This window comes from Callospermophilus lateralis, chromosome 2 (genome assembly GCF_048772815.1).
Source record: "Callospermophilus lateralis isolate mCalLat2 chromosome 2, mCalLat2.hap1, whole genome shotgun sequence".
In the NCBI taxonomy this organism is placed as follows: domain Eukaryota; kingdom Metazoa; phylum Chordata; class Mammalia; order Rodentia; family Sciuridae; genus Callospermophilus; species Callospermophilus lateralis.
The window spans coordinates 154,922,713-154,945,581 of NC_135306.1; the positions used below are offsets into that span (position 1 = coordinate 154,922,713).

A 22,869-nucleotide genomic window follows, 5' to 3' on the forward strand; every position below is an offset into this window, starting at 1 on the left:
TCACCTGGTGGGAGAGGCAGACCGGAGCCCGGGAGGCACCGGAGCCTAGGCGGGGCGAGCCCAGGAACTGAGGGCCAGGGGCCAGGGCTGAGGGCGGAGACCAGGCGGGGCAGGGGGTGGGGTAGGCGGGAGTCTGAACCAGAATCTCGGCATGAGCAGGTGGAGCCTTGGCGGGAACCCGCCTGGCGGAGCAGAGTGAGGTAGCGGGCTCAGCTGGGGCCATGGAGCTGCTTAAGCTAAACCGGAGCGTGCAGGGACCCGGACCCGGGCCGGGGGCTTCACTGTGCCGCCCAGGTGGCCCCCTCCTCAACAGCAGCAGTGCGGGCAACCTCAGCTGCGAGCCCCCTCGCATCCGCGGAGCCGGGACAAGAGGTGGGTGCCCCCCTAAGCCCCCACCACATGCTCCTTTTCACTGCACCCCGTAATACTAATAGAGCCTCCCCCGCGACTTCTACACTGCAGCGACAACCCCCCCGCAGCGGCCCCCTCATAGAACTTGCTCAGCCCCCAAAGAGCTCCCCCTCACACATTTGGTCCCTACAGCTCTTAAAACCACATCACAGCTTCACATCACCTGGTCAGAACCCTTCACATTCCGGCCCCTGATCACACCAGAGCTCTTGGTAACCCCCAAACAACAGCACCACACAGCACACATAGTTAAGGGACAAGAACCTCCCCTTGCCAGCCCTTCTAGATCTTTTTCTGTCCCCCTTTTACATCCAGCTCACAGAACCACAATAGGAAAGGGAAGGAAGAAAGGAAGGCAAAAAGAAGGAGCTGGTTGAGGGAGGAAGCACGGTGGGAGGTCTGAATGGGAAGTTAGTTGTAATCTGCTGTGTATCCCACCCCAACACCAGCCTTCCCAAATAAGATTTTCAAATCTGAATTAGACTGGACACTGGGGGATGCTCCTTAGAGCTGCCTGACTGCATTATTTTGCTCATCCTCAAACCCCTCTGCCTCCCAAGTTGGAGTTCTCAAGGCTCTGTGTTTCCCAGCTCTGTGCTTGCTTGCCCTTGCCCTCTCCCTTCCTCCCTCCTCTCATAATGTCTCCCAGCCACTTCCAAATCCTCTCTCCACTCTGCCCTTCTTTAAGTCTCACCCTGCTAGACAGGCTGCCCCTTTCATCACCCCCTCCCTTTGTGTTACTATCACCTCTTCCCATCCACCCATCTTTAAACTGCTTCCAAACACCCAGTCCTCAGAGTGACTGTTACTCCTCCTGTCTGCTAGCATCTCATTGTCTTGATGAACATCTTAAAATACATTTTCTTCCCTTTCTGAACCCTTCCTGTCCTGACTGTTCTCTGAACACCTTCTATCCTAGTCCCTAGGTTAGGTGCTGTGGACACAGGGATGAACTAGACCCAGTGTACATATTCGTCAGTCCATAGTCAAGTGCAGAGAAAGACCAATGGAAAAATCACAGTCAGTAAGGAACAAAAGGGCTGGACTGGGGGACCCAAAGGAGACAGGTTTGAGAACTTCACAGAGAATGATTCCTGGGAGCTAGGGTCTTGAAATTAGAGTTCAGTAAAAAGAAAATGAATGGGATTCTTTTAAAAAGGGAGCAATGATAAAGCAGAATAAAGTTTTTCTAAAATCAAGAAGGGAAACAAATTGTAACCCAAGTATTATTTATCACACAAAATAATTCATGCCTTTTTTTCCCACTGGTTACACACTGTCACTTAGATTCTTTCATTCAGCAAATATTTATTGAACCAGAGATTGTGCTAGGCAGCAGGGATATGAGTTGAACAAAACTGGCATAATTCCTACTTCATGGAGCTCAGAATTTTGTGGTGAAGAGAGATAAGTAAATAGAGAATGGCAACCCCAAGTGGAAGAGACAAGAAATACAATGGGGACACACAGGAGGAGCCACTCTGGCCTAGCCTAACCATGGGATTGAAGTTGGCTTCCTGAGGAGGTGCTATGTAAAAATGAAAATGAAAAAGATGAGAGCAATCCAGCTAAGAGGCAGAAGATGCAAAAAGCATCTCAAGTAGCGGGGTAGGATGTGTAAAAAGCCCAAAGTTTAAAACCGTGGTACTTCTGTTCAATGTCATATAGTTTCTGAGTGGCTGGATCATGTATCATTAAAGATAAATAATAAACACTCAGGCTGGGGACCAGCCTAGAGAAATTACAGACAGCCTTAGGGGCCTGGCTAAAAAGTGCGGATATTTATCCTGAGGACATTGGGAGCTACTTAAAGATTCATCAGTAGTGCCAGGATTAGTTGCGTAGTGTAAAGAATGGACTGGAGGATGAGATAAAATGCAAAGGAATACTCTCGAAAGATATTATGTTACACATGTCTGTGTGAAAGATGATGCTAGATTAGACTGAGGTCTTGACGGTGGGCATAGAGAGTAGTAGATGGATTTGAGACCTCCTTCTGGAATGGAATCAACTGAGTAGAAGTGGAGAAGGTAGAAGGAGTCAAGGGATGACATCCAGTTTTCTGGCTTGGATTGTTGAGTCAATGTTGGTACTATGTAATGAGAAAGATATATATCAAAGGAGCAGGTTTGGAATAGGTAATTATAAACTCATTTTTTGGAAACCCACTAAGTTGAAATGCTGGTGGTACATCCAAGTGGGGTTACCAAATCAACTGTTGAATCCAGGGCTCTGGAACTTACCAGCAGAAGATCGATATTTTAAAGCCAGACAGCTGGACTGGTCTTGCACAAGTATAATCCTATAATCCCAGCTACTCAGGAGGCTGAAGCAGGAGGATGATGTGTTTGAAGCCAACCCCAGCAACTAGCAAAACCCTGCCTCAAAGTAAAAATGGGCTGGAGATATAGCTCAGTAGTCAGGCACCCCTGGGTTCAATCCTTAGTAATAAATAAATAAATGTCAGAAAAATGAAAGTCCATGAAGGAGATTCAGACAGAACTGTCAGAGAGAGGAGCTATGTCCTTCTAGAAAGCAAGCAAAAAAAGAGACAGTTTTAAGCAGGGTGTGATAAGTGAGGCCCAGTGCAGCTAATAAAAGTCAGAGGAGAACAAAACAGAAGAGCATCCTTTGGATTCAGTAACAAGAAATCCTTAGGAAGATTTATAGGTATTAAGGTCTGACTACATTAAGATTGGGCCAGTGGGAAAGGGGTTGGGAAAAATGAACAACGGTATTTGACAAAAACTTCCAAGAACTTCACGGGAGCTGGAGAAAGAGAAATAATAGGTAGTACTTCCTGGGTTAAGGAAGAATTATTTGTTGGTTGGTTGGTTTGTTTTGGTATATGCCTGTGTGTATGTATAGTAGTAGTATTAGTAGTGGTAGAAATAAGGGCATTTAAAACAATTTATATTTGAGGCAGGATTTTTCTATGTTGCCTAGGCTGGTCTCAAATGATCTGCCCACCTAATTAGCCTCTCACATTGCTAGGACTACAGGTGTATTCCACTTATAGGATATTTAAGATTTTTTGATGGAAGAGGGCCAAGAAAGAAGATTAAAGGTTCTGATAAGAAAGAAGATAGTCTATAGAGCAAGGATCCCTGAAAAATCAAGATATAAAGTGATTCAGAGCACAGAGGCAATCAATAGACCTCACTTAAACAGATATTGTTCTCACACACATTGGAATGTTACCCAGGTAGTCAGATATTACACACATAGACTCATTCAGACATTACCCATACAGATTCAGATGTTATCCAGACTCAATCCTATGTTACCAATAGAAATTTGCAAATTTTGTTCTTGTTTTTTCTTTCTTTCTTTTTTTTTTTTTTTTTTTTTTTTTTTTTTTGGTATCAGGGATTGAACTCAGGGCGCTTAACCACTGAGTCACATCTCTGGCCCTTTTTCATGTTTTATTTAGAGACATGGTCTCCCTAAGTTGCCCATGGCCTCACTAACTGAGTTGCTGAGGCTGGATTTGAACTTGTGATCCTCCTGCTTCAGCCTCCTGAGCCACTGGGATTATAGAGATGCACAACCATGCCTGGCACCCACTTTATTCTTATATAAACCTGCAGACTTGAGTATCACTTATGTCCAATCAGGTGCTACCCACAGACGGATGTTACCCACATTCACTATTTCCCACAGTCACTTAGATGTTACCCATCCACCAAACTCTACTCACTTTCATTTTATTATTATCCACACACAATTACATATTGCCCATGCTTGTTTAAGTAACCCTTCTTCAGATATTACCCATAAAGTTACAGTTATTACTCTTATATGCTCAGATATTATCAGAAAAATAAACTAAATATTACCTGTATTTACTCATGAGCTCAATAATTTCACTCAAATAGGATTAATAGCTGGGCATTGTGGAACTTGCCTGTAATTCCAGCAAGTCAGGAGACTAAGTCCTCAGTTTGGACAACTTAGGGGACCCTGTCTCAAAATACAATTTTAAAAAGAGGTTTGGTATGTAACTCGGCGGTAGAGCTTGCTTAGCATATGCAAGATCTAGGACCTTTCCACAGTATCTCTCTCTCTCTCTCTCTCTCTCTCTCACACACACACACACACACACACACACACAAATATTTAATTGAGTTTAATTTCTCATGTTAACATGTTAACATGTCCCACATGTTTGGATATTACTTTTTAATCTCTCATCATCATCATTTGGCTATTCCTCCATTAACATACTTATCTATGAATGTAACCTATGCTTCTTGAAGGTGTTATCTACAAAATACAATGTTGTTTACAGAGACTTGGTTATTACCCTTGTTTGTTCAAATATCACAACACTTAATTAGTTATTCCCTGAATTTAAATTAACCCATGCTCAATATGATATTGCCTTACAGATATGCAAATGTTACCTTTCCTCAAATATCACCCAGGGAAATAAGGTTACTTTCACCCTCCCACATGTTATCTCAAAGACTAAAGTCTTACTCAGTGCTTACTCTATTAACTACATATCTTTGCAAGTATATTCTGCTCCATGGTTCGTATCCACTGACACTTAGATGTCTCCCATTAACCCAACTAATATCCATCATCATTCAGATGCTTTTCATGCTTACCACAGAGACACTGATATTACATTGATGTCCATGTGCATGGATGACCAGTCCTTCCAGGATAGAGGCATCAGTAGCTTCAGTGTTCTGTGGAGTACTTTCTTAGAAAATCCTGGTTTTTATTTTATGTTACATTGTCTGGAATTTTGTGCTCAGACTTCTCTGCCAACGTCTGGACAGAACAAATGCAAATCTTCCAGACCTCAGAAGAACTGAACTGCCCCAGTCTTCTGAGTGCACTGGTCTGGTTTCTACTTTCCTCTCATTACCAAGAAGCTTATGCCTAAGGATAAACTATGAAGGCATTCATATCTGTTCCCCAGGAGCTGCTACCACCCTTCCTTTCACCCCAAGTTAGGTCTGGGTTCACTGTGGCCATTCATCTACTATGACGTGCGCGCACGCGCACACGCGCGCGCACACACACACACACACACCTTAATTTTTTGTTTTGTGTATGACTCTTAAAATTAATAGACTATTTTTAGTTTGGGGTTCACAGAAAAATTGAGCAGAAAATAGAAACTTCCTATATACTCTTCCTGCTACTCCCACATACAACAGTCATCGAGTTTATATTATTAACATTTTACATTAGAGTGGCACATTCATCACAATTGATCAGCCAATACTGATACATATAACTAAGCACTGTATTTCAATTAGACTTCATTTGTGTGTTATACAGTTCTATGTGTTTTAAGAAATGTATAATGATGCATATCTACTGTTATAATATCATACAGAATACTTTCACTGCCTACAAAATCTCTTGTGTTTCACCTAGTCATCCCTCACTTTCCAAACCCTGTCTCTAAAATTACTTTTAATTAGAATTTTTCATGTCCACTAACTGTTCAACAGCAAAGATCTAGAAATACAGCAATGGCTTGGAATAAATAACAGCTAGAAATGCCCAGTAAAATAGCAAAGTGTTGTACAATTTCTGGCCATTTTTACTGGGACTTTGGCTTCTAGCTTTCAGGAATCCTCAGACAGATTAGGTTCATAAGGTGAAGCTTTCTGGTCTACTATAATTAGCCAAGATCAAGGACATAGACATGGGGCACATCAGCTGGATTAAAGAATGAGAAATATGCCTTTCACATTTCAGAGTGCTCTACCAACTTGAGATGTAATAATTGCATCAAGAATTAGTTGAATTAGTTGAAGAGAGATCTAGAGGAGGATGTGAAGAGGTGATACTAGACAGATTAAGGAGGTAGGCAGGGTGGAGATGGAGAGTCAGTGGACTTGGAAGAGACACAGAGAGTACAAGAGAGACCACTAGCTCTTTTATGTTTTCTGGGTCCAAGAACTTCTTTGACAAAATCCCCTTTCCAACGGTTCATTGTTTCCTCCTATATAAGCATGCATGTACACACACACACACACACACACACACACACAATTTTTCCATAATCCTTCCTTAGAGGAAAAGTAATGCATCCAAAATCACAGCCTGTCATTGACCGCAAACACCCTCTATCATGTGTCTTCATGACAAAAGTAGAGAAGGGAGGGCATACTGGAGCACCTAATAGAAGTGAAGGATGGATAAAGAGGAGGAAGACAGGTGCTTTTTTGTCCTGAGAGACAGGTTCATTAACAAGCACGTATTGACTGCCTTCTACATGCCAAGCATTTTGCTGACTGCAAGCAATATCCTAGAAAAAGAGATGAACATTGTCCCTGCCCTCAAGAAGTTCATGGTCAAGTGAGGAAGACAGAAAAGTAAATATAGTAATAGAGTAAGAAATGTCATGATAGAATATAGAGAAAGGGAGAAAGAAGCATTTGAATTGATATTTGGGAGAAGAAGGAGGCAGTATTATGAATGACAGAGCAGTGAAGGAGCCAGAGGAAGACAAGCATTTTAGGTCTTGAGCAAGTAATGTGACTGCTGAGTTCAGTTTGGAGATTTCTTAAAAAATAACACTTACATGATGCCTATAACAACTTCTGAATTGGTTGATGATATTTAGACAACCAATGTATGTGGCTGGAGAAGAGAGGGCAACCCCCTCTGTAGCTGGGAAGGTCTGTCCCCTGACATCTCTCCCTTCAAGCTCCAGTCTCCCTCCTGCTGAGGCCATAGGGATAGGTGATTCTATCTACTCCAGTTCAAATTCAGTTTTGTGTAGGGCTGCATGGCTGTGATATGGAGATCCAAAGATTGATCCACCTCCCAAAAGGCAATGACACAAATGCATAGTGCCATTCTCCTGTCTCCTCTGAGTCACCCAGCAATGTGAGGGATCTCTCCTGTGAGCTCCCATAGCACTTTGTTCGTCCTTCAGCCTCACTTTTCATCATACTACATGGCAATAATTATTTGTTTAAGTATTTGAGTTTCTGTCTCCACTATGAACTTTCAGAGGGCAGGGAGTTTGCCATATTCTTCCCTTTGTCCCCAGTACCTGGCACAAAGGAAATCCTCTAATGCTTATTGAGTGAGAATGAATGTATGGAGATGACTGAAATATAAGGCAGAAAGTAGAAAGGGCTCCAATAGATGCATAAAGAGCATGCCTGGGTCAGAAGAAGGGGAGATTAGTACCTGTCCAGAAGGGCCTTATAGAGGAAGTGGCAGTCAATCTGAGACTTGACATGGAGTGAGTAGGCACTAACCAGATACAGAAAATAAGTTTGTGATAGGGGTAGCAGTAGGGGGTTGGTGAAAGACTGAGAAGCCAACTTGAGCAGGGAAGGAGTCACGAGTGCATAAGATGCATTCAAGAAACGGAGTCATCCAGTTTAGCTTCAGTGGGTACAGTGTAAGGAGGAGGTGGGAAGTGGGAGGTTCAGTTTGGAGCATCCTGATGACATGCTAAAGGGTGGCAGACAGTACAGAGTAGTGAAGGATCTTTTCTTTTGGAAGGGCTGTTTGTTTTAGAGAATAAGGACTTGATCTGATCTGGCTCAAAAGATAATGGGTGGTCAACAATGTCAAATAATACAGATAGGTCAAATAGTATAGATTAAGAAGGGACCTTTAGATTTGGTAGTTAAAATATTAGAGATCTTGAGAAGAAGTGATGGGGGACAGAGCCTTGTATAGCAATGGATTGGGTGACTGGGAAGACACAATAAAATCCTTTCAAGAAGTTTGCCTGCAAAAGAAGGGAAGCATTTGGAAACAACCCTTGAGAAGATACAGACTCTCTTAAGGAAGAGTAGAGTTAGGCCAACTTAACTAAGCCTTAAGGGGTTAGAAAGGTAAAGGATTTAAGTTCACCTCTTACTAAGGAGGTGGGGAGAGCATGTTCTTGGGATGTAGGGATCTGGCTGGGTGGTGAGGTTGGGGATAAGTTGGGTTGGGGGCTCTAGCTGAGTGGAGCCAGAACCCCTGATGCTATCTCTCCCTTTTCTGCCCAGAACTGGAGCTGGCCATTAGAGTCACCCTTTATGCAGTGATCTTTCTGATGAGTGTTGGAGGAAATGTGCTCATCATTGTGGTCCTGGGATTGAGCCGCCGCCTGAGAACTGTCACCAATGCCTTCTTGCTCTCACTAGCAGTCAGCGACCTCCTGCTAGCTGTAGCTTGCATGCCCTTCACACTCCTGCCCAATCTTATGGGCACATTCATTTTTGGCACAGTCATCTGCAAGGCGGTTTCATACCTCATGGGTGAGTGAGACAACTACCCTAACCCTTGATCCTCTCCTTGACAAAGGTAGGGGTCTTCTCTAATTGGGGGAGAGGGTGAGGAAATAACACTGGTGAGTGTGTGGTGCAAATTTCCGAGGCCATTCCTTCTTTTTCCCTTGTTTAGGAGTGTCTGTGAGTGTGTCCACGCTAAGCCTTGTGGCCATCGCCCTGGAGCGGTACAGCGCCATCTGCCGACCACTCCAGGCACGTGTGTGGCAAACACGCTCCCATGCAGTTCGTGTGATCTTAGCCACGTGGCTGCTGTCCGGCCTGCTCATGGTACCCTACCCTGTGTACACGGCTGTGCAGCCAGTTGGACCTCGCGTGCTACAGTGTGTGCATCGCTGGCCCAGTGCACGGGTGCGCCAGACCTGGTGAGGGTGCCCAAACGCTTTCATAGAATACCTTCATCAGATGCTTATGACCATTCTCCATAACAGTCCTCCAGTTGCTTCAAGAATTGTGCCAGTTCCCATTCTGCACCTACCCACCCTGGGATTCTAATTTTGGGCCCCTCCCCAGTTATCTTGCCCTTCTCAGCAGCATCCCCAAACCCTACTCCTTCATCAGCTACCTGGCCACAGCCCTAGAGAAACCAACCGTGGCTCTTCCGTGATAACAACTGATAGAAACCCATGTATTTGGACTGTGTTCTGTTTCTAGGTCGGTGCTGCTGCTCCTGCTCTTGTTCTTCGTCCCAGGTGTGGTTATGGCAGTGGCCTATGGGCTTATCTCCCGCGAGCTTTACTTAGGACTTCGCTTTGATGGAGACAGTGACAATGAGAGCCAAAACCGTGTCCGAAGCCAAGGAGGGCTGCCCGGTGGGGCTGGACCTGGTGAGCGAGATCCTAGAGGGGCCGGACTTTGGAAAGGGTGGAGCCTATAGTAGGTGGGGCTATAAAGTGCCAGGTTAAATGGAGGGCCTGGGCAAGTGGGGATTGGGTTGGAGGTTAGTATGACTCTGCCTTACACTCTGACAGTTTACCCTCTGTGCCCAGGTCCTGTCCACCAGAATGGGCGTTGCCGAAATGAGCCTGGCTTGACTGGTGAGGACAGTGATGGCTGCTACGTGCAACTTCCACGTTCCCGTCCCGCCCTAGAGCTGACCACACTGACCGCGCCTACTGCTGGGTCAGGACCTGGCCCCCGGCCCACCCAGGCCAAGCTGCTGGCCAAGAAGCGCGTGGTGCGAATGTTGCTGGTGATCGTTGTGCTTTTTTTTCTGTGTTGGCTGCCAGTGTACAGCGCCAACACATGGCGTGCCTTTGATGGCCCGGGTGCACACCGGGCACTCTCCGGGGCCCCCATCTCTTTCATCCACTTACTAAGCTATGCTTCGGCCTGTGTCAACCCCCTAGTCTACTGCTTCATGCACCGTCGCTTTCGCCAGGCCTGCTTGGACACATGTGCCCGCTGTTGCCCAAGGCCTCCTCGAGCTCGCCCCAAGCCTCTTCCAGATGAAGACCCTCCTACCCCTTCCATAGCTTCCCTGTCCAGGCTGAGCTACACCACCATCAGCACCCTGGGGCCTGGCTGAGGGGTGGCAGTAGTATGGGCTGAGGCAGAACAAACAAGCCCTTAACACAAGATCCCATCCACATGCACAATAAATACAAACCAAAACTGACACCCAACAGCATGGACTAGCCCCTATACACAGGAAAAGGTAAAGGAAGCAGGAAACAAGCTTAAACAGAAAATGAGGCATACTTCTGTTATAGATGGAGCCTGTCCCCAGAGATCTGGCACTGACCATGGACAGCATCCCTAGCAGGGAAATATCCCTAGTCAGTGGGAACTTTGACAAGATCTGACCTGCCCTTTGCACACACATACATTAACAGCGCTGATTCTTTAGGGGCTATGGAGCCTAGCATAGGAGTGACTCTGTATGTTCTAGGCTGTCCCCAGTTTGACCGCACAAACCTTTCCTCAACTAGCACTGAAAATACCAACAGGCCTATTCTCACATCTCCCTGATCAATAGGCTGTTTAGCACTGAAAACTACTTCATCTCTTTCCAGTTAAGGACTGTGGACCTGCCTTCTCCTCCTTCACTAGACTTCTTTTTAAAAAATAATAATAAACTTGGCTTCCTCCTAGACTTCTGGACTTTTTCAGAGGCAGGTGAGGAGGTGTGGGATTTTGTGTGAAGTCCTCCCTGTCAAATCCCTTCCATAGCTTCCCAATCCTTTGCACCCCCCCCCCCCGTGCCCAAAAGTCCTTGATTTGAGGCTAGATGGGACAGGGTTTACTCTCTTTGAGTGTCACAGTAGCTGGGAGTAGATGTAGGAGGCAGGATATCCATGACGTGTCATGATTCCATTGTTAAGGTACTATAAGCATGGATGCTTATTAAAATTCTGATGAAAAGATAAAAGAGGAAGCATTGCATAATAAGACTCAGCATATTCAAGGAGTGTCTGAAACACCAGGGATCAGACCATGACAGGTGTATAGAAGTTAAGAGTAGGGCCTTCTTTTATGGTACATTTTCTATCCTCCAGCATCAGAGCCTGGCCAAAATCCACCTAATGAAAGCACCCTGACTGGCTATAACAAAGAGGCCTAAGGGCAGAGGCTTGGCTGGGTTGGGGGCTGAAGGGACTGTACCCGAATAGGAGTCTGAGAACCCAGACTCTGGTTTGACTGTAAAACTGATGGAGCCCCAGAGAGAGGCTGAGACTAGCGACATCACCTCTATACACACACAGGAACAGAAGACTTCACCAAGGGACATACCTGGATAATCAAGGGATAGTGTTATGAGAGGAGTTCCAGTAGTAAAAGGGTGTTGTGGTTTTGGATATGTGGTATCCCCTAAAAGCTCATGTGTGAGACAATGCAAAAACATTCAGAGGTGAATGATTGGATTATGAGAGTTGCAACCTAATCAGTGAATTAATCCACTGATGGATTAACTGGGTGGTAACTATAGGAAGGTAGAATCTGACTGGAGGAGGTAGGTCACAGGGAGTGTGCCTTTGGGACTTATATTTTGTCCCTGGTGTGCTGAGATCACTTTCACTGCTTCTTTGTTGACATGTGCTGAGCTGCTTTCCTCCACCACGCTCTTCTGCCATGATATTCTGCCTCATCTCAGTCCCAGAGCGGTTGAGTCATCCGTCTGTGGACTGAGACAACAAGCTGAAAATAAACTTTTCTTCCAATACATTGTTCTTGTCATATCTTTTAATCATAGCAATTTAAAAAAAAAAAAAACCTGACTAAAACAGAGGAAACAGACCTAGAGGAGAGAAAGCGGCTCAAGACAATAAATTAGAACAAGATAGCAATGACGATAGTCACACTGAGCTGGAGATGGGGAGAGAGCCACACCCATGAGGGACACATCCATGCTTTGTAGGAGGTAAAGTATACACAATTTGGGTTCTTTTTTTTAAAAAAAGGAAAAAGAAAAATAACAGATACCAAATTGCTAAGACCCTGCCCAGGGCCTTGGAAGGGGCCTGTGTAAGTGAGGAGCCTGAAACCTAAACCTTTGTAGCCAATATACCTCCCAAGTCCACCCAGTAACTACTCCGGAGAGGAGCTGGATGGAAAGGACAGTGAAAAAGGAGAGTGGGTCTTCTGTTTACCGGGGCTGGGTTTGCTCCCATCCATCCTTCCACAGGGTTCTGGGCTGCAAGAGGCAGGAGGAAGGGAAAAAGGGAGGGAGAAGGCGTTGCAAGCTGTCAACCTAAGACAGTGCTGGTTAAAAATAGAATCCCAGCTGGTCTGAGGAGCTGAAGGGAGATACTGAGCCGTAGTCTCTCTTGCCAACTTTTCTCTGCAGCAGGAATAGGCTTGCCTCTAGTTTCCCCAGCATACCTGACTCTTCCTTATAAAGGGATATTGACAGCTACCCTGATGTTAGCCCCTTACTCTGGACTTTGTTAACTTGGTGACTACCAGAGGCAGTGGGAGCTGTGTGGGGAAGGGCTGGGTCCAGCCTGTTTAAGGTGGAATGTGGTTCAGGCCTGGCCTAGAACCCAGCACACAGGCATAGTCTAACAAAGTCAGCCCTTTGGTCTGTGGATAACATCTCCATCAGCCTGCTCCATGCCATGTTCAGTTACCAAATGTGGAATCTTGGGCTTCTCCCCCATCTGATTTTCCATTTCTTGAAGCCTGAGAAAGTATATCAGGTCTAGATTTCATACCACTGTCCCCATGAACTCCTGCCCAGTCACTCTAGAAAAGCAGATATGTTTGTACAGACTTGCTGTTTTTCCTCTTCTATTGTAGTTATTCATGTCTCTGACTTCCCCTGTTGGGCTGGAAACAGGATAAGGGAGTGGAAGATGACTGACCCAGGTGATGGAGGGGAGGTGGTGAAATCTAATGCCATGGTACTATGTGACAGGCACTTTATAGACACTGATTCATTTCACTCTTAGAACACACCTACAGAACGTTACTCCTCTTTTGAGAGGTGAAAAAAGTGAAGCTGAAAAGGCTTAAGGGAGTTATATGAGGTCCTGTAGCCAGAATAGAGCCAAGAACTGAGCTTGGGTATCTGAATCTAAAAACTTTTTCCATTATATTATGTTGCTTTCTTTCAATCCTGGAAGACCTAGATTCCAGTCCCTACCTACCTTTTAAAAGTTGTATGAGGGCTGGGGATGTGGCTCAAGTGGTAGCGCGCTCACCTGGCATGCGTGCGGCCCGGGTTCGATCCTCAGCACCACATACAGACAAAGATGTTGTGTCCGCCGAAAACTAAAAAATAAAATACTAAAAATTCTCTCTCTCTCTCTCTCTCTCTCTCTCTCTCTCTCTCTCTCTCTCTCTCTCTCTCTCCCCCCTCTCTCATTCTCTCTTTAAAAAACAAGTTGTATGAATTAGCGCATTAGTTATCTCAGTGACTTTTAATTGGAGCTATAAGATAGGAATAGTGACATTAACTTCACACTGCCATTTTGAAAATTCTAACAGTGTTCACAAGGTGTTTATCACTGCACTAGGCACATAGCAAAAGAAAAGTTGACTTGAAGTTGCTTCAAGACCCAGAAGAAACAATACAAAAAAATAAAGCCCTCAGCAAATAGTTAGAACTATAGCTTGAGTCTTGAATTCCCCCAAAAGGCCCATTTGTTGAAGTTTAAGTTCCCAGCTCAGTGAAACAAAGAGGAGGTGGAAACTGTAAATGGTGGGGATTAGGAGGACTTTGGGTCCGTGGATCTTCAGGGCATGTCATTGAAGGGGACATTGGGATAACTGGCCCCTGCTTTTCTCTCTTTTCACTTCCCAATCATCATGAACTGAGGAGCTATGCCATGCCACACCTCTTCACCATGATGTGCTGCCTTTCCACAAGCCAAAAGCAATGGAGTCATTTGATCATGAAACTCTAAAATTCATGAAAAATTTTTTAATTAATCAATTTATTTATTTTACAGTAGAATGCATTTTGACATATTGTATACAAATGGAGCACAACTTCTCATTCCTCTGGCTGTATATGTTGCAGAGTCACTCTAATAGTGTAATCCTACATGTATACAGGGTAATAATGTCTGTCTCATTCTACCATCCTTCCCATCCCCACAATCCCATCCCTCCCCTCACTCCCCTCTACACAAACCAAAGTTCCTTCGTTCTTCCCTATCCCCCCAACCAACTATGCATCAGCATCTGCTTATCAGAGAAAACATTCAGCTTTTGGGTTTTTTTTTTCTTTTTAGTTTACTTTTTATTAGTTCTAATCAGTTATGCAAGACAGCATAAAGCTTTTCGACTCATTGTACACAAATAACAGCTTTTGGTTTTTGAGGATTGGCTTATTTCAATTAGCATAATATTCTCCAGTTCTATCCATTTACCTGCAAATGCCATAATTTAATTCTTCTTTAAGGCTGAGTAATATTCCATCCATTGTGTATGTGTAACACATTTTCTTTATCCATTCATCTGTTAAAGGGCATCTATGTTGGTTCCATTGTTTAGCTATTGTAAATTGAGCTGCTATAAATATCGATGTGTCTGTATCACTGTAGTATGCTGATTTTAAGTCCTTTGGGTATAAACTAAGGGGTGGGATAGCTAGGTCAACTGGTGGTTCCATACCAAGTTTTCTGAGGAATCTCAATACTGCTTTCCATAGTGGATGCACCAATTTGTAGTTCCACCAGCAAAGTATGAGTGTACCTTTTCCCTCACATCCTTGCCAACACTTATTATTGCTTATGTTCTGGATAATTGCCATTCTGACTGCAGTGAACTGAAATCCTAGTGTAGTTTTGATTTGCATTTCTCTAATTGCTAGAGATGATGGACATTTCTTTATGTTTTTTGACCGGTTGTATTTCTTCTTCTGTGAAGTGTCTGTTCAGTTCCTTAGCTAATTTATTGATTGGGTTATGTGGTTTGTTTGTTTGTTTGTTTGGTTTTTGGTGTTAAGTTTTTTGAGTTCCTTATATATATCCTGGAGATTAATCCTCTATCTAGTGTGTGTGGTAAAGACTTTTTCTCATTCTGCAGGCTTTCTCCTCACATTAGTGATTGATTCCTTTGCTGAGAAGAAGTTTTTTGGTTTGAATCCATCCCATTCATTAATTCTTGATTTTACTTTGGTACTTTAGGAGTCTTGTTCAGGAAATCAGAACAAATCCTAAGCCAACAAATTCATGAAATCTTTAAAACTATGAGCCAAAAATAAAACGTGCTCTTTATAAGTTGATTATCTCAAGCATTTTATTACAAAAATAGAAAGCTGGATATCATAAACAGTAATGAATAACTGAAAGGGACAGAACCCTGTGTCTGAAATGAGGTTTGGGGCCTGCTATAAGATAATTTTATAAAGTCAAGTCAGGATTTGAATCCAGGTCTGCCTGAATCCAAAGCTCATGATCTTCCCACTCCATATCCTGGCTCTGATTTCCCAGAGGCATCATTCAGGGATAAAGAAGAATGTGTTTGGGAGAAATTCAAATCACTCAGAACTATTCCCAGGGCTCAAAGTAGAGATCAAATATTAAGTCTATAGCTCTGTAGGCTTAGATCACCATTGCTATAGGAAAGCCCTCATAGATCATCCTTCCCAAAACACAAGAGGGTAACAGCTCTGAAAATCTCACTCCCTCACATTTTCCAAGAAATCAGTTTCGTGGTTAAATCTCAGAAACTCCAAATAATATGGGGATAAGCCAGAGAAAAGTTGGTGTCACAGTGAACATGCATGGGGTGGACATTAGGCCAGATGCTGGTTCTTCTCACAGACATATCCAGCCAGAGTCTTAAATGACCACACACTCTGGCTAGTTATTTCTGAATAGAGAGGAAGAAGCAAAGGATAATTTGTAGACTGTTCCTTCAAGTTATCTCTGGGAGAGGACACATGGAAGGGAAGAAAAGAAAGGGTGATGAAGAAAATAAGTCTCATGTAGAGTATGAGCTTTGTTGTTAAGACACAATACCTAGAAGCGGGACCCTCTGGAAACCACATTCTTTATTACAGATTCTAAACATTGTTCTTTGGCTGCTTCCTGCTCTCTGAGCTTCAGTCACTGCTTCCCAAACTCAAGAAGCATTCTTGTTTTATCACTAACAACGTGCTCAAAGATTAGCACTTTCCTCTGGATAGGGTCCAGACTTTTGGAAATGGAATTTTAATCCAACCATGGAGCTACATCTTGAGGGAAGAAGACAGGTAACCATTTAGACCCACTGAAATAACACTTGATCTTAATCAAACAGTTTTGGGCATCAGAACCCAGAGTAGGCATATAAGTAGTGACAGATAAGACATGGAGGGCTCTTGAATGTACATTTAAATGATAAGGCTGGCTTGAGTGATAAGTCTGCCCAATATCCCAGGATGAGACAAGCAGACTTGGAGAAATATGGGAGAGGCAGAAACCCAGGTTACTCCCTATTGGAATAGAGGATCCTAAGTACATTTCAAGAAACAGGATACACTAAATTTGGGCAAGAAGGGGAGGTGTAAAGGCCTTATCTAGACAGAGGCAGAGCCTTCCAGATAGAACTTAGCTTGTGGGCAGTGTGGGGGGTGGGTGAGGGAGTATTCTTCTCTTGCCTCAAACCACAGATGACTCTCCAGTCTTTCCAAATTTAGCAGTATTGGCCCTCCTTGGAAAATGGGGTACCACTTCAGGGCTTTTGAAAGCCAGCCCCCCAGATGCCTTCAGAGTGGATCTTCAATTCAACTCAGAAAAGATCAAGAGAAGTAGGATGATTGAGGCAGGGAAACCAACTTTGAGCATAGGATTTTTAGTTACTATAGCCAGAGAAGTGGAGAGTCCTCACATATTTTGGGAAACAGCTACACCCACCAACTTGAAATGATAAGTCAACAGAACTAGACAGAAAATGTGGGGATCTAGCCAGAGGACACCAATATGTAGCTGTGGTGTAGGGAGCTTACTTACACTGATGACCTGGTATGAACATAGACCACCAGAAGAATCTGGTGTTCAATCTACTCCAATGTCATTCACTAACTATGGAAAGACCAGCTCTGACTGGTTACTTTTTCCCTGCTAAGTCTTAGTTTCCCTCATCTGTCATTGCATCTCACCTGTGCGTATTTCATGACTTTCTTGTGGTTGTGAGGGTTACATGAAGTGGAGTACTTGTCTCCCTTGGAAAATACACAAGCTCAGTAAGGTTGTTAGAGGCCATAGTAGTAAGAAGATTCTAGCACTTTCCCCTTTATGTAATTCAAAGTAAAAATGATACAGAAACATTATATCCATGTAATAAGTTCCAATAAGCTTTTACACTCGCAATGAGTATGTCATTCTCTTTTTCATGTCAAACATTATTTCAAGTTTATTAGTCATATATGCACCTAAAGAGTCAACTTGTTCTACAACATAAGACAAATAGCAGTCCCAGTCCCCTATTTTGCTTTGCTTTATTTTTCTGCCCCACCCCCCAAAATCAAATCTTACATGCATTTTTAAAGTATTTATCTACTAATATTACTGCTTAGTTTTTCTATTTGGCAGTGGCATCTATTGACTACCCACCGAGGAGGCTTAACCCCCATTTCTATCACCGGCCTACCACCTATACACATTCCTACTCCCACTCTCCTCCCAATATAATTATATTATAACTTTTGCTTTATAGTAACCAAGCTTCAAGATGACCCCTACTGACTGTCTCTTACCTCCGCGTACACGTGTCTCTGGATAGTGCCTTCCCAATTTAGGTTGAGCTGACCTGTATAACCAGCAAACCCCCCAAATTTTTAATAAAGACAGGATTCAGCTTATACTTGCATGACTTAGCCTCACTCACCTAACTTTAATTCCAGCCCTATCTCCAATCTTTAACACTTTCATATTTTGTTTACATTAAATTTTAAAATTAATTTTTATTTTAAAAAATATCTATTAGGGATGGGAGTATAGCTCTGAGGTAGAGTATATGCTTAGAATGTGCTAGGCCCTGGGTTCAGTTCCCAGCAACACAAAAATAAATTTATTTATTTATTTATTAAAAAATTCCTTGACTGCTGAGTTTTTGAATGTCTATCCAATTGTATGTCCAAGGCAAGACTCTCATTCATTTTTTTCTAGTCCTGGACCTAACAAATTCTAGCAGATTCCGGAGAAAGTATATATGAAAGGTAAATTTTTAATATTTTCTATGCCTAAATATGTCTAATTTTACCCTCACACTGGATTTATACTTTGGCTCATTATAAATTCTTGATTGGAATTTTTTCCCCAATGTCTTGAAAGGGTTGTTTTTGTCCAAAGTTTTGACTTCTGATCCTTTGCTTTGCTTAATGACTAGAATACCCTTATTGTTGACTTTGAAATTTTGTTGGTTGTTCAGGTTAGCCCTATGCAAAGTGGAATGGATAGTTTAACAGTGGAAGACTAAAAGCTTAGTAGTAGTTCTGAGCAGTAGAAGGAGCTTGTCAACTTGGAGTTTTATTATGGGAATGATCAGGTTAAGCTGTATTTAGGGAACTCCAGATGCCGAGGGCCCTCAGGTCTTTCTTGAGCTGGTTAGGTCTCCCAGAGAAAACGTTTTCAGTTCCTGTGTAGAGAAATTAAGGCTTTGTTCTGGCATTTGGGAAGCCAGTGGGAGAAGTAGCCTAGGGCATGAGGGTAGCTAATACATTTAGCATACACACACACACACACACACACACACACACACACACTTGGGCTTCCATTTGGCTTATATAGTGTCCCTGCTTTCAACTGTGCCTGAACCACCCTGGGTTTTACCTTCTCCAGGCAGGAAACCACTAGTACTCTGTTGAGAAAATCAGTAGAGATTTAGGGATGGATTCTAGAAATCTGCCTTCTTCTCAACAGCTTTCAGCCAATCCTCTTTTATTTTTCCCCTTTACCAAAGTTATATTTCCAGAATACTTTGAACCACCAATTTCTGGGACTTTTGAGGGTTCTATCATTTGATTGTGGCAGTTCTTTACTTACCCTGTAGCATTAGAATTCTGATTATATGGGTCTACTAAGGCAATAAATATTGTGCCCATCTGTCTTTTTTTAAGTTTCTAAAATTTTGTCATCCCCTGTTTGCCATTTCTGAGGATTTATTATTCAAAGAAAGAAAGAAAGAAAGAAAGAATCCCAGGGATGGAGATGTAATCTAAGTGGTAAAGCACTTGCCTAACATATACAAGGCCCTTGGTTCCAAAACACATACACACACACACACACACACACACACACACACACACACGAATACCTTTAAACCCAGCTAGGAGACAGGGCAATCCTCAGCATGGTGCCAGAGGAGGAACAAAGCTAGAAGATGGGACACAGTACACATTTCAGTCTAGTGCAGATGAAGAAATCCCATTCCCCCAATTCCTTTCACTTTCACCCATGTTACAACACATGCTTTAAGAGCAGGTAAATTCCTTTACGGTTGGTTTTAATGGGAAAAGAAAATAAATTTATGCCTGTGTTCAAAGAGCAATCTTTACTGGAAAGTACTCTAGGTCTCTGCTTAGTTTTTATCTTGAATTATAAAGCACTAGGGGGCTTCTTTGGGAGTTATATTTAAGCTTTTAAGGGAGAAAACAGTGTGGGTGCTTGCAAGGATACAATTTCACTATCAGCAAAGTCAGTATATTCCTCAAATAAACCTTTTAATTATAACCATTATAATTTAACCATTGTAAAAGTTATAAGTACAGTTATTTCACAGAGAGAACACCGGTGAAGAGAAACCTCCCACAGAAGGGTGCTAGTTCTTGCCTGCTTTGTCAGACTTCCTCCTTGAAAGCTGACTTAAGGTCAGGGTTTGAAAGCCACCAGCCCAAACCAGTTCAGGAGGAGATGCAAAGATGCCAAGTGTGCCTAAGGGAGGGGGCTCAGTGCAACACATGAAACTCCAGGTTTCTGTGGGACTGACCTATAGGTCACCATTCCTAGGTGAGCCCCAGGGAAAACTAGGTCTGTCCCTTCTCAAATGTTCTCACTTCTCTGGTACCACAGCCCTGCCCTCACCTTGCTGCACTCTGGGAGCTCCTGAGAGCTTAGAGCTTCCAACATCTGACAGTGAGAACCCAAAGCAAGAACAAGGGCCGAAGCCAGGAAGGCTGAAAGGCGGGGGATAGAGCTTGACACAAAAGAGTCAACAATGCACTTTCTGAACTAGGAGGTAGTGGGAGAGGGGAGGAGGACGTGCAAAGAAGAAGGGTTGGGCTGGGAGGGGGGTGGGGGGCAAGGGAATGGAACAAAGAGAGGAAGGGAACCAGGATGACAGGGCCAGTCAGTTTGGAATCGATAGAAAGGGGAGGAACAAGGGACAAGAAAGAGAAAGAAGAAAATTCAACATAGGAATAGAAATTGTGTTGGGGAGAAGAAAGGACATAGGACAGCAAGGAGGAGACATCATCAAGGACAGGGAAGATTACTGTTGCTGTGCAAGTAGCTACCTGGTTAAGCCTTGATTCTGATTTTTTTTTTTTTTTTTTTTTTTTTTTTTTTGACGACCAGGCAGGGCTCTCATTTAGCAGGACCAGGCAGATGCTGGACCTGTCACATTGCCCGGGCTTGGAAAATGCAAAGAACAGTAATTGTGCTACCTCTTAGTCAATACTCAAGTCTTCCAAAAAGCTTTCCTTTTTCTCATCTGGTCCTTGCGACACCTGTAAAGTAATGAGATAGTTGTGTCATCCCCATTTCATGGGAGAATTTAAAACTCAGATAAACTGACCTGTCCAGAGTCATAGATCAAGTAAATAACTGAGTAGAAACAACACCTTGACCAGTATTGACCAGTGTGGAATAAAAACAATTATAGCAGGATGACTACGTAACGATAGATTACCCAGTGATGATGACTTGCCGAACCTACAAAAATGTCCTCAGACTCAAAACTTGTTCCCTCCTCATTCATTAATCTCAGGGTGGCAGGTGCTCTCCTCACCCTGGATCTCAGGTCTCCAAGTCTCTCTACAGAATCTTTGAAAGTCTTCAGTGTGGAGCCTTATGTCAGGCATGTTATTACTGAGAATAGTCATCAATTTAGAAATTGGGAGCCATGAAGAAATCACTTGCTGTTTGAATAGTACCAGGTATGTTGAGGTGACAATATTGCTTCTCTGTTCTTCTGGACTGAGGGAGGGTTACAGCTGTCTTATCTCTAAGACTGGCTTGCCAGCCCTCCCTCATTGTTTTAGAATGTGTTGAAACTTTGTTTCAGAATGGTATGCAGGACCCATATAACTTAGGTGGATATTTAACCTAGTGATGATGCTGAACCCAAGGAAGATTCTGAGGCTTTGGATTGGTGGGGAGGAGCCAGCAACTTGAAGGTCTAGGAAAATGATTTTCAGGTGGATGGAATCCCCAGGAGGGGAATTTTCTAGGGCAGGAATGGTATTGGCTCATTCAGGAAATGGAGATCCAGTGAGGCCAGAGAACAATGAGCAGGGTAAAGACTGGAGAGAAAGGAAGGCAAATGTTCAACCATGGGGTCCTATAGACTAGGACATAGAATCTGTCCAGGGGAGTACTGCTGGAGGAGATAGGAACCTTCAAAGTACTCAACTGCATACTGCAGAACAACAGAGGAGGTGAAACTGAGGACACCCAAGCTAACAAGGCTGAGCTTCCTAAACCAAGAAGTCAAATAGAGATGAGGGGTAGATAGAGGGGAACACAATGACTACAAATTGGCAACGTAGTGAGTTAAAGAAATTTATTAAGATTCACAACATCTGGCCCTAATCCTCATCACGTGGGGGCAGCCCCCAAATTTCTTAATAAGACACCTATAGCACAAGAGTTAAAACCAAGAATCAACAAATAGGACGAATTCAAACTAAAGAGAAATAATACGTGAGATAAATAGGGAGCCTACATCCTGGGAACAAATTTTTACCCCTCAAACATCAGATAGAGCTCTAATCTCTAGAGTATACACAGAACTCAAAAAGTTAAACAACAAAAAAGCAAATAATCCAATCAACAAATGGGCCAAGGACTTGAACAGAAACTTCTCAGAAGAGGACATACAATCAATCAACAAATACATGAAAAAATGCTCACCATCTCTAGCAATCAGAGAAATACAAATTAAAACTACTCTAAGATACCACCTCATTCCAATAAGAATGGCAGCCATTATGAAGTCAAACAACAATAAGTGCTAGTGAGGAGGCGGGAAAAAGGTACACTCATACATTGTTGGTGGGACTGCAAATTGGTGCAGCCAATTTGGAAAGCAGTATGGAGATTCCTTGGAAAGCTGGGAATGGAACCACCATTTGACCCAGCTATTCCCCTTCTCGGACTATACCCAAAAGACCTAAAAAGAGCATACTACAGGGACACAGCCACATCAATGTTTATAGCAGCACAATTCACAATAGCTAGAATGTGGAACCAACCTAGATGCCCTTCAATAGATGAATGGATAAAAAAAAAAAAAAATGTGGCATTTATACACAATGGAATATTACTCAGCACTAAAAAATAACAAGATCATGGCATTTGCAGGCAAATGGATGGCATTAGGGCAGATTATGCTAAGTGAAGTTAGCCAATCCCTAAAAAACAAATGCAGAATGTCTTTTCTGATATAAGGGGGTGACTCAAAATGGGATAGGGAGGAAGAGCATGAGAAGAAGACTACCACTAAATAGGGAAGAGAGATGGGAGGGAAAAAGAGGGAGAAGGGGAGTTACACGTAAGATGGAAGGATAACTTCATTGTTATACAGAAGACATATA

The 22,869-nt window shown here is 43.2% G+C and overlaps 1 protein-coding gene across 3 annotated transcripts; it reads left to right on the forward strand.

Moving 5' to 3' along the window:
• Positions 1-221: 221 nt before the first annotated feature.
• Positions 222-10,209, forward strand: Cckbr (cholecystokinin B receptor). Of its 3 annotated transcripts, none has more exons than XM_076844145.1 (5): positions 222-372; positions 8,400-8,651; positions 8,797-9,046; positions 9,336-9,508; positions 9,671-10,209. In XM_076844145.1, exons 1-5 carry the CDS (start codon positions 222-224, stop codon positions 10,207-10,209), a joined length of 1,365 nt encoding a protein of 454 aa, XP_076700260.1. The 3 variants fall into 3 exon arrangements, with proteins under 3 accessions (XP_076700260.1, XP_076700261.1, XP_076700262.1); XM_076844146.1 differs by having other exon boundaries at positions 9,336-9,493; XM_076844147.1 differs by lacking the exon at positions 8,400-8,651 and having other exon boundaries at positions 9,336-9,493.
• The last annotated feature ends 12,660 nt before the right edge of the window (positions 10,210-22,869 follow it).